General features: G+C 35.6%; 1 protein-coding gene across 1 annotated transcript in view; it reads left to right on the plus strand.

Moving 5' to 3' along the window:
• The window catches only part of LOC124357942 (myotubularin-related protein 13), an 89198-nt gene that overhangs the window by 65938 nt on the left and 10379 nt on the right, over window positions 1–12881 (plus strand). The window contains 9 exon segments of the mRNA XM_046810077.1: window positions 219–435; window positions 1384–1618; window positions 2707–2849; window positions 3895–4030; window positions 5186–5371; window positions 6111–6327; window positions 8764–8891; window positions 10354–10532; window positions 12342–12489. Of these exon segments, the coding sequence (XP_046666033.1) occupies window positions 219–435; window positions 1384–1618; window positions 2707–2849; window positions 3895–4030; window positions 5186–5371; window positions 6111–6327; window positions 8764–8891; window positions 10354–10532; window positions 12342–12489 (1589 nt within the window).

Consider the following 12881-nt stretch of genomic DNA (forward strand, 5'->3'; position numbering starts at 1 on the left):
TTACACCTCTGTCGGTACAACGTCAGACGTGGAACGTGTCAGACTCCAGTCTCAGTATAAAGTGTTGTTTGTGTAGGTGTATCAGTGACAGAGACCAGTTCTAGCCTGGAGCAGGAGAGGTATCTATCTGTGCTGGTGAATGTTACACCTCTGTCGGTACAACGTCAGACGTGGAACATGTCAAACTCCAGTCTCAGTATAAAGTGTTGTTTGTGTAGGTGTGTCAGTGACAGAGACCAGTTCTAGCCTGGAGCAGGAGAGGTATCTATCTGTGCTGGTGAATGTTACACCTCTGTCGGTACAACGTCAGACGTGGAACATGTCAGACTCCAGTCTCAGTATAAACTCTCTACTCCTGGCTGCAGAAGACAATACCATGACTCCAGAGGCTTCTCGTCGCACCAATCCCTTCAACAAGGCTATGGGAACTATCGGGTATGTCTTGAGTTTTCCTAATTTTGCTATGTATTAGTTTAAAAATTTATAATTATAGAATTTATTATTTGTTTACATATTTTTAATCTGTATTTTTCTGTGCTTAGTTTAGTAGTAGTCTGCCTTCTGTCGCTGTCAATTTTCGTACTGTGGTAGTTACTTTGGGTTTTTTGTATCTAGTGCACAGAAGAAATACATTTTTTCAATGAGATTGGTAACATAATAGATCAACAGTGTACAGACATTTTTTTTACAAAAATGATAAAGCTAATACAAAGTTGTAGTGAGGGAAAGTATTGTATTTATAGAATGTACAGTGATCTCTAAGTTTATCTACAGAGAGATTTTAATAACTGAGAAACACTTCTGAATGTTCCTGTCTGTAGATATCTGGGATTTTTTTACATTAAATTTGTTCTCACACTGTTCAGCTATTTGAAAAGACTTAAACCTTTTCAGTGTGTCACTGAAGTATTGTTCAGACCTGGATCCATGTGATTTTAACGGCTTATTTTCAAGAATATTTGGTTCGGTTCCCAGCGCTTCTTAACTAAACCTATACTGTTGTGACTGTACAATTAGTTTCTGTATTAGGCATCCAAATATTATACAGAAAGGATATAAAAATGCATGACCGTCAAGTACCTGAATTTTATTTATTTGTGGTTGGAAAATAATGAAAAGCTTTGTATTTAAGTGAAGATTTATAAAATGTTTTAAATTTTAGCAATAAACTTTGTGAGTGTGTTGCATAATAAGAAACATTAATTTTTTCATATTTTGTTTTCAGTTAAAAAGTAAAATTTCAATCTGTTTTAGTGAAACTAAGACTACTATTTATAGTATAAAGTATGTTTTGAGATAAAAATCTTTATTTGGTTTAAAATCACAAAATTGGTGATATTGGTGCATCGTTAACTCTTTTCCACTGTAACTTTGTTCTCACAGTGTTTTCCCACGGTCGAGTGGGGGCAAAAGCGGGAAGAGTTTTGGGCGATGGGGTTCGCTGAAGGACCGCGAGCGCCGCAACTCGATGCAGGGAAACACCCTCGGCCCTATGACTGGACTGAGGACCCCCCATAACCCTGCCAGACTCTCGGCAGACTCTGACTCCGGCACTGAGTGTGTGCAGACCTTCCAGCGAGCGGCTCTCTACATCTTAGGAGAGAAGGCACAGATGAAGGTCAGTCTATAGCTCCAACAATATAAAATGTTACAAAATTATTAACAGTCCTAATAGAGAATGTGCAAGTTTATTAACACGTTCACTATGACGGCTAATTTCTGCACCTTTTATATGCTGTCATTAAAATTTTCAATAATAATGGAAAAAAACCGTAACTATTTTACGCTAAACATTTAAGTATAACGCAATGAGGAAATGCACAGTAACATTTACTCTATCGGGCGCACAACACACTTTACGATAACCTGTGTGTACCCGATTAGGTAAGACTAAGACTGATCTCTAATCGTTAAACCACCTTGAGTAATAATATATACAGGGTGTCCAAAAAGTCCCGGGTCGGTTAAATATTTTTCAAAATATTCAAAATAGAGCTACAAAACCTTACACAAAGTTACTGGATATAAAAATCTATTTTATCACATATTCAGTGATCCGCTACTTCCTCAGGGGGCCCGCTAGGAGTCAGAAGAAAGTCTTAAATGTAAGCATAGGTTGATATGCATATCAAATAAAAGGTCTTTATTAATAGAGTACAGGGCCGTAAACCCGACCTCAGACGGATAACCGAGTAAAAAATGACAGCCGTTCAAAGTTGTGTATTTTTTTACAGTAACCTAAGTTGCAAACTCTAGCCATCTTTGATCGACTGTAATTTTTGACTCGGTTATCCGTTTGAGATCAGGTTTACGGCCCTGCACTCTATTAATAAAGACCTTTTATTTGATATGCATATCAACCTATGCTTACATTTAAGATTTTCTTCTGACTCCTAGCGGGCCGCCCCCCTGAGGAAGTAGCGGATCACTGAATAGATTTTTATGTCCAGTAACTTTGTGTAAGGTTTTGTAGCTCTATTTTAAATATTTTGAAAAATATTTAACCGACCCGGGACTTTTTGGACACCCTGTATATATATATATATATATATATATATATATATATACAGTATACTACAAATAGACAATTACACGTTGTGTGTAAAACTTTCAGAGTTACAAGAGACAATTGAAGCTACGTGTGGCTTAATGCATGTTCTTATTTTCTTAAAATATTATAATTAAACTTTCCCTGTATTTTCCTAGGGTGGTAAAGAAAACGTGCCCAAGACTGACTACATCCCAGTGGAGTACGCCGACGTAAGGCAGACCAAAGCTGCATTCAAGAAGCTGATGAGAGCTTGCATGCCGAGTACTGCCAATCAGGAGCCTGACCAAACATTCCATAGGTAACTGCTACCGTCGTACAGTCAGAACTGAGCACCTCAATCAAATCAAAATAATCTTTTTTCTTTAATTGCACATTTTGTACATCTAATAGTGTCAACTTACTGAAAAAAGTAGTCAAATTACAATATATAATTAATATAATAATATATATTTAAAGTTTATAATGTAATTTGTAATTTATATCTAACAAGAATAAAACAGTATGCACTTACAAAAATTAATATCAAGATCTTAAGGGAAAGTGCTCAAATATTTATAAAGAATATAAAGTTAATCCTACCAAAAACTCTTTTAACTATCTTTTAAAACAAATAATTTACCACTATCTTTTAAAACAAATAATTTACCATCACTTCTCATATAATCTGGAATTTTTCTTAAAAATTTATTTCCTACGTATAATGTATTTTTTTTATAATTCCAAACGATCACTAGGGATTACAAATTCGTTTTTATATCTAGTATCATAGTGATGCACCACATTACTGTTACTGATGAATGTTTGATGTTTAACATGGCTTAAAAAATATAAAGTCCATATATAGTTATTATATTTAATTCTTTAAAACGCTCTTTGACAGATTCACAAACGTTTAATTTTCAATGGTTCTGACAGCTTTTTTGAAATTTTAGTATTGAATCGAGATTTTCTTGTTTAGTAGCCCCGTATACACACAGTCCATAATGTGAGACTGAATGTGAGAAAAATAGATGAGTTTTAAGGGGTCATTACTGCATAAATCAGACATTCTTCTTATTGAGTACAAGCCAGAATTAATCTTATTTATAATACTTTTGGTGTGAGCATCCCATGATAAGTTATTGTCAGCTGTTAGCCCTAAAATTTTAACTTCTTTGGCAAATACTATTTCTTTTCCTTCAATTTCAATAAGTGGAGTAATTGCTTCTTTGTTTTGTTTTGTTTTAAAACTTAGGCATTTCATTTTATCTGTGTTTAGATATAAATCGTGACAGCCAAAACATTGTTGTAAATTGGCGTATAGAAACCCACAGCGAATGTTGATACATTGTGTGTGTTTGCAGGTTGATAGAGAGCTCCCAGTGGCTACAACAGGTCCAGAACATGATGCAGCTGTCTGGCGCGGTGGTAGACCTGCTGGATGTCCAGGGCTCCTCAGTCATGCTGTGTCTGGAGGACGGCTGGGACATCACATGTCAGGTGAACCGTGCCTCGAGTTAGGTTGTGCTAAGTACCAGAGTCCATCATTATTATCACATCCAGTCAAGATAATTAATGACAATTCCAAATGTGTTGTGGCATTTTTATAAGCGTTGATGCCATAACTATGCATTTTATTCTAGTCTTTAAGAAAATTATGTACTTAAAGTTGAGTATTTAATTTTTTGTATTTTATAACTCATAGGCAAAATTCTTCTGTATGCCTGTATGCCTATGTACGTGTCGGTTTTCCACTGGGTATCTGGAGAACAAATTGAGCTATGGACTTGAAATCATGCATGTAACCTCATACAACAAATTATCCTAGTTTTGTAAATATTTTGCTATCAGTTCTGTGTACGTCATGCATCATCGGGAATCTACTGCGTACATTTGCGGACGGCAGCTCATTGGCAGTGTGCAAAGATGGATCACTAAAACGTGTTGTTGCCGCACTTAGTCTATAAAAGGCTTAAATAGATCACAATATTGAGAAATGATTGTTTTTGGTTTTTGTCATTAGTATTTTGCTTTCTGTTAGTTTTTTCTTCATTTTTTTACAAGTACTGTTATGTATAAAAATAAAAGTGCTTGTGATGTTGAACAACTCACAGTAAGGTAAGATTATTGATGTACAAGACTTTTCTTAAATCCATACATGTTAATTAATGAAATCATCCCTAAAATATTGCTTATAATGATTTTGCTTTTTGTTAAAAGCACTTAAAGATCAGGGATGTCACTGAAAGTTGCTGATTTTAATTATACTTCAGCAGTAGACACCCTGTATAAAGACATTGTCATTTTTCTATCTATCTACAATTACACTCACTGTGTTTAAGCCTGTAATATTTTCACAGTACAACAGGATTGTGGGTATATTAATGTTCTGATGTTAATAGCAACCACAATTAACACAATTTTTTTGCTGTATTTAATACAACAAACAAATTCTGTTCTCACACATCATTATTAATATTTTAGATGTCATTTTAATAATTATTGTTATAGTAAGTTCAACCGAAGGTCGGATCTCAGTGGATATAATCGACTGGTTCATAAGTTAATGTAAGATGTCTTAAGAAAGTGTTTTAGCAGCGAATTGTCGGGACTTCTTTCTTCAACTCCTTACAGTTGACTTCCTTCTGTCCACAGATATCAGCAGTAGCCCAGCTCTGCTTAGACCCCCACTACCGCACCATCGAGGGCTTCCGGGTGCTGGTGGAGAAGGAGTGGCTGGCATTCGGCCATCGCTTCAGCCATCGGAGCAACTTGGCATCCACCTCTCAAGCCAGTGGTTTTGCTCCCACCTTCCTCCAGTTCCTAGACGTTGTTCATCAGGTCAGTGGACTTTTGACTATCCATAGAACAGATAATTGTGGTGGATAGTAAATCAAGAAACCACACAGTCGTTATCCTTCAGGAGGATCCGTTCTGTAGAATGTGTGATGAGCAGGAGGAAACTGCAGAACACCTGCTCTTTGATTGCCCTGTAATAGCAAGGGAGCGGTATGCCATCTTTGGTTATTTGGACAAGGGTGATAAATTTCCCCAGGAGGACCTGGGTAATTTGAAATTGGTTGGCCACTCCTACTGTCCAGATTTGCTTTAATGACAACAAGATATTTAACTTGTTATATTCTTAGTTACAAATAACACAGGAATTGGAATCAAATTCAGATTCAAGAATTCAGACCACAATTGGAATTGAATTTTTTGTATTATTGATCAATCCAAAAAGACAATATAAAATTAAATTAAACGATGTTTTTCATTTCGCACGTGCTATACATAGCACATGAAATGTATGTATTGTATTGTAATTTAATACGAATAAAGAATTTTTGAACTTGAACTTGAATCCATAGAAATAATGCAAATTTAATAATACACAATGATCCAACATTTCAGTGTCATATCAATTTCAACGTAAGTTTGAAAACTGACTATAGCTATCGGAACTTGAAATAAATGTATAGTTGTATAGCTGCTAATAGAAACTAACCTAATAAGAATCACGTACATTAGATGTTTAGTACTTATGCGCATATATCTATATGAGTACACATATATTTGACAGATTCACTGCCAGTTCCCTTTGGCGTTTGAGTTCAATGATTACTACCTGAGGTTCCTGGCCTACCACTCGGTGTCCTGTCGATTCCGCACATTCCTGCTGGACTGTGAGCTGGAGAGGGTGGAGTGCGGCATCACTGCGGTGGAGGATAAACGAGGTTCACTCACTTCCCATCACAAAGGCGTGGACACGGGCTCCGACGATGACACCATCTACCCTGGTACTTACTACAGCATGAAATTTAAAGTGGAATCTATCACAAATTAAATGAGTTATACTATATTTTTAATATTATATATATATATATATATATATAAATAATAAATATATGTTAGGAAAACCTGTTTATTTAAAATTCATTTTGTTTACTACATTTTTTATTGAAAATTAAATAGTTTTTAATGATTATACTAAGGAAATGCTATTGTTTCAAGTTTTTTTTAGTTTCTGTTGAATTTATAATTAACCTCTATGGCAGGGCTGCCCAATCTACGGCCCGCGGGCCGAATCCGGCCCGCGAGTCAGTTTTATATGGCCCGCCTTGTTGCCAAAACAACCAAATTTGTTTACAAGCATTTGAAATATTAAATAAATACAAATTTTGAGAACCAAGCAGTCCAGCCGATTTCACGTAGAACGAGCCGTATTCATTTGGTGGAGTATGAGTGTTGAAACAAGTAAAGTAGTTGCAGACAGATTTCACTGACTACGGTGGTGGCTGCCGGCTGGCGAATAGAGCGCGCGTAAAGCAAGGCACAGCGCGCGGTGCGGCGACGTAACCCCTACCCAACTCAAGGTCACCACTCGCCACGTAATTTGTATGTCCTAGTATTCTAGTAGGCTTAATTAAAATCAATGTATTCAATTTATTGGTGACTTTTTTATTGTTCCCTCAGAATTAGAGCAAACATCCAAAAGTCTGGGTTTATATTTATTTCTACTAAAAGAACCTAAAAACATAATATATTATAAACCTTTACCTAACAACTAATAAATAATAAGAAATTACAATAATCAGGAAACAAGGGCCAAATAACCTTAAAAATCATATTTTGCACAAGATTTCTGGAACAAACACCGGGCAATACGTTTTGTTTGGGGTTCCAAATCCCCTGGGATGTTGGCCCGCCTGGCCATAAAGGCTTTACAATGTGGCCCTTGGGTAAAAAAGGTTGGGCACCCCTGCTCTATGGTATAAGCATATTAATTATTATTGTTGGACAGGTATTCTAATATATATTTATATTCACTTAGAGCAGTTTTAAAAGAAAACTACAATTATTGACTGTACAATATTTTGTTGTAATTGCAACTTTATACGTTTATACAGTGTACTTGAGAAACGTACACTGAATAAAATTAACAAACAAAAGAAGAAACACCTGATAACCAGTTTTCTAAACGTAAATAACAATTTTGACATTTAAACAAGTTTTGGTTAGTTGCAGATTTAAATAATAATATAAGTTTTAATTTAGGTAAATTTGTAGATCAGAATTTAAGGATTCAAGTGGAAAACAATAATTTAGCAAATGTTAAGTCGATATGGTTGTTTCAATTTTATAGCATAAAAAAACTTAAATAACTGTGAAAACGTGAGATCACTATCTCTTTCCCATCTAAAATAATAGCCAGAGTTACCAGAACAATATTTTTAATAACTCACCACGTTGCCAAGTCAAATCAAATGTTCAAACTGAAGTCCTCCTACTATTTGGCAGTGAGACAAGCGTAGGGTCCCTTTCTACATTTTGCACCACTACTTAAAGGATATCTTCGTATATCAAATTTAAAACAAAATAGAGGGAGTGGCTCCTGAATTTTATTCACCCTGTATACATGTATATGTCAGGATGAACTTAGTATTATTGCATTACTTAAAACACTAAATCTAAAAAATTTGTCACTTAATTTGAATTAATTATAAATAAAAAATGCAGATATTGTCTTCTAGATACTTATTTATCGAGTAATAAGGGTGATTAATTAGCCAGAAGTTCCCGGAATAACTCTGTGGAGTTTGTGCAATACACATTTTTGCCACTAGGTGTTGGTAGCGCAACTCATCGCCATTTCTGTGCCCCCTGGATCATCGACCTGACTTATTCTATTCCTCTGTAGCGCCAGTTTTTGCTGTTAGTCTTTTGTGCTATTTTCTTTTTTTATTATGGACAGTGAAAATGCGTTGAAAGTGTTTTAATGTTGAATACAGCCTGCAAAGATGCCGCTGTGGGGAAAAATTCAAGTGTTTTCTCGGTTTAAAAATTGCGACATGTCCATTGATGACAATCCTCATTCCGGAAGTCCGTCAACTGCCCGAACAGATGAAAATGTTAAGAAAGTTTAAGGAACGATGCTTTCAGACAGTTGAAAGCACCAATCTGACCATTGATCAAATGTCAAAAGAGTAGTGGGTTTCTTGGAGCTTGGTTCAGCAAATTTTATCTGAAGATTTGGGAATGAATGGGTCCCTACCGATTTTGTTCTATGCGTTCTGACTGAAAATAAAAAAGAACATCGATTTGAAACTTTAATGATTTCAAAAACAACTCGAAGACGATCCTGGCTGTGTTACAATCCCAGTGATCAACGCAGTTGTCGCAGTTTCTGTTCAAGATATTTGGTAGTGTGTGAGACAATGTACGGTTGGTTGCAGGTGGTCGGTTAGCCGGGACTCATGTAGGGCCGAACCTGGGCCAGTCTGTGTTCGACTACATCGAGAAGCAGCATGCCAGAGCGCCTCTCTTCTTCAACTTTATGTACACTCCAGACACGGAGAACCCTGTAAGTGACCTGAACAATCACATTAGGAACATAGCAAATATTACATTTTATTTTTAAGAACTTAAAAAAGAAACTAAGCTCAGTAATTAATTGTTTAGTGGTATTTCTAAATATAGTTCAGACTATCTATAAGTGTGATGTTAGAGAATAAATGTGAATGAAAGTGCATATTAAAGCTTTTAGTTGTATTTTTAATTATTCTTTTATTCACGTGTTGGGTCTCCGTGAAATCTGTAATGGGCTTTTTTTAAAGTAAGTTTCTGAGTCATAATGAATTTATTTAATATGCCCAAAACATTTTAGTCATTCTTACAGCTGGTGTATTTTTACTTGCAAATTCTTTTAACCCTTTGTGCTCGAAAGGCCAGCAGCACGGGCCACAACAAGGTTGTGCCAGCTTGCGTTAGTTTTGCCTTAGTTGTTCTCGCAACTCGTATGGCCAGTACGGATCGCCGCGCTACTTTCATTAACAGCTTGGCGGCCATATTTGTTGTTGATCTCCTCAGATCGGAATTATTTTTCAATGTCCTCCTCGTTATTTGCATAGTAATTTAACATTTTAAAAGAAGAAATGAAAAATAATAAAAAAATTACTTTTAATACAAAGATTAAAATATATTTGGGAAATGTAACTTTTATATTGTTAACAAAGATTTGTAAGTAAAAAGTTTAATGTAGGCTTTTACAGTTATGTTATACTCAGTCATGAACTATTTAATATTTTTCTCAGTCTTTATATTTTTACGGAATAAAACTTTTAAAAATACACACCTATGTGTGGTCAAAAATAGTTAGTTTCTATCACTTTGGTGTCTATAGGTCCACTACGCATCATTCGTCTTATTTGTACAGTCAATGCTTTGAGAAGAATTAATGGCTAATTTAAAATTTACAGCTTTACTTTAAAGTTTCATTAAAATAAAGCTGCTCAATAGGTTTCAGCACTCACCATTCATTATAAAACAAAGAGAATATTAGAAAATAAATAACTGCTATATTTAGTGGCCAGTGGTGCTGGCCTTACGAGGTATGGACGTATTATATCTTGGGTACAGCTGGAGATAACATTACAGCAAAAATGAATCCGCGCTTCTGACAAAATGGTGGCGGCCAGTAGAGCTGGCCATACGAACTCCAAGGAAAAATTAATAATACTGCCTTCAAGTGCATAGAGTTAAGGAACAAGTCAATTTATTAAATTGAAAATTGATTTGGATTTATATAACACAGTCTAATTAGATATTAATAATAATTTTTTACTGGCTAATAAAACTCTTTGCCAGGTTAGGAAGAAGGTGAGGTTACGTTAATTATTTACCAAATTGCAGATCTAGAAACGTAGTGTTACTGATTTTTTTTCTTTCACTGAACAATGGCCAATGTTTGGAAAAACTCTTGTTTCATTCACAATCCCTCCAGCGTCAAAAATAAACTTCAAACAAAGAAAACTGATCTGTTGCAGGTTCTGAGGCCACAGTCACATCTTGCCAACCTGGAGATCTGGCAGTACTACCTGAGGGAGGAGCTGAGGTACGGACCCAGCTACGACATAGAGATCATACAGCTGGACAGTCAGCAGGAGGAGGAGATGGAGGCTGCCGATGGTACCGCCAAGTCTTCCCGCAAAGTTGTCACACTTGGGTACTTATAACTAAACATTCTATTTAATTATAGATATAATAATCCAGTATGCCGCTGAAATATAGACTACAGATTTACTAAAAACCACCAGTACAATCATCCTGTTTCTACTCTAAAAAAACTTATGACACAGTCTCAAAAATATAGCACCTTCATCCACATACAGTGAACTAAACCCAATGGCTCTAAGAATTAGAAAACTCCATCCACAACACCTACATGTTTTCTGTTTCATTGTTTTCTATTGCTTCTGCTAAAAACATTTGTCTCACCCCTAAAAAAGTCATTGTTACTATCTTTTATCGGCCATTATCCTAAATTGAATTCCCTCTAAAGTTATTTTGTGTATTACAGTGCTAATTTTCGTAATTAAAAACTCCGATAACTGGTTTTGTATCCCTTTAACACATTCAGACATTCAACGTAGTGGAAGAGAAGGCCTTTATTTGAGTGAGACAAACTTATCTTTTCTACCTACCGCCATCTTGGAAATCAGAACTTGTTCCACTATTGGAAACTAGTGTACATTTATTTCGTTACAACTTTCTGGACTTTCAAAGAATATTTACTGTTATAACCTAAATTCTTTTAAACTGTAATTTAACTTTAATATTTAATTAGCAGTTGTGTTATCTTTTATAAACTCAATGAGTTAGTTTTAGTGAGACGAATAATTAATAATGTAATTCGTCATTACTATTTTGGAATATACTTATGAAAATACCAAATTGAAGTACTATTTTGTAACTACCATTACATGCTTAAAAAAATACGAACATTAAACGAAGTGAAATAGGACAAAATGTTTATTGGAACGGTTTTGCATATTTTTATGTAAGTAACTCGCTCATTAAATTTTTTATACAGTTAAAAGGTACACTGTATAAACTTTCAAGTGGAACATGGTTTGTAGTTGGGAGAAGAGCAGGACAAATTAACTGTCTACCAGATGTCAACTTGGTTGACCAAACCAAATTCCTCGGAATCATAATTTACTCAAGCTTATCCTGGACTCCTCACATTGACCATCTCTGTAATAGGCTAAACTCAAGCCTATATGCACTCAAACAGGTTAAAACCATCGGTGACGACAGCACGTACTGCCTATTTTCCTCTGTTTGAGACACACCTAAGATACGGTCTAGCTGTTTGGGGAGGGACATCAAATGCTAACATGACCAGAATTCTGACACTTCAAAAAAGCGCAATTAGAATTCTTGCAAATCTCAATTCCCGGGAGAGCTGCAGTGAAGCCTTTGTAACATTAAAGATCTTGACCGTGACAGCTCTCTATATCCAAGAAGTTGTCCTGTACGTTGATAGAGAAAACCTATCAAGACTCGAAGACCCACACAACTACAATACCCGCAACTCAACAATGTATCCACTTCCCACTCATCACTTAGCACAGTACGAGAAAAAACCATCCTACATGGGAAGAAAGCTGAGCAACTGTCTGCCAACGCAAATAAGAACAAAGAGAGGGAAACAGCTCAAGTTCAAACTCCGAAAACTGCTCTCACGCCAGCCCATCTACACGCTCGAAGAGTTCTACCAACTGACCAATCATCCAATCATGGACTTTAATGCTCTATGCAAAACGTTACAAGTTACCAACTAATTTAACTACCTTTTGACACTATCTCTGTACTTGATGTATATGAATAAAGAAAATTTTGACTTTGACTTTAGTCTAGGAATGAAAATGTAAAAAATAATTTTTTTAATGTTCCTGAAATGGTAATATTAGTGCTACATATAGATTTTTATAAAATTTTCTCGTGTTAGCATAATGATGTGGTGTTAAAGGTACGACGGTATTGAACGCTGCGTACCAGATGCATTCACTCACCTACTAGAGGAAATCCACCACATCGAGACGGAGCTGGGACACCTGCCGCAGAAATGGAAAGTCCTGTGGGACAAGTTGGAGTTACCTACCACAGATTCCCTCACGGTTAGTCTCTTATCGGTCTTTACTTTCCTGTACTGAAATGTTCTTGCTACCCTGGGAAATGATGTATGTACTGATGTGATGTTACACTGCATGTATCTCACAATTTTCTCTTTTGTCCTGTAAGTTTAAGACTTTTAACAAAGAAAGTCTGCCAAGTTCAATGCATCAAATAAAGTTGGTGAAACTCTGGAGGGATGTTTTTGGTCTTGAGACCTCAAAAATCAAAAAAATCAAATCAATTCTTTTCTAAACCTAATTATGATTTAAAACAAAATCATCACCAATCCAATTTCTGTCACTTTTAAACCTTTTGAGATTATTTGATGGTAATTCAAGAATATCATGCTATTATACATGTATTTACAAAGGTTTTGAAAATAGCTACATTATAA

Source organism: Homalodisca vitripennis, chromosome 3 (assembly GCF_021130785.1).
Source record: "Homalodisca vitripennis isolate AUS2020 chromosome 3, UT_GWSS_2.1, whole genome shotgun sequence".
NCBI classification, from domain to species: domain Eukaryota; kingdom Metazoa; phylum Arthropoda; class Insecta; order Hemiptera; family Cicadellidae; genus Homalodisca; species Homalodisca vitripennis.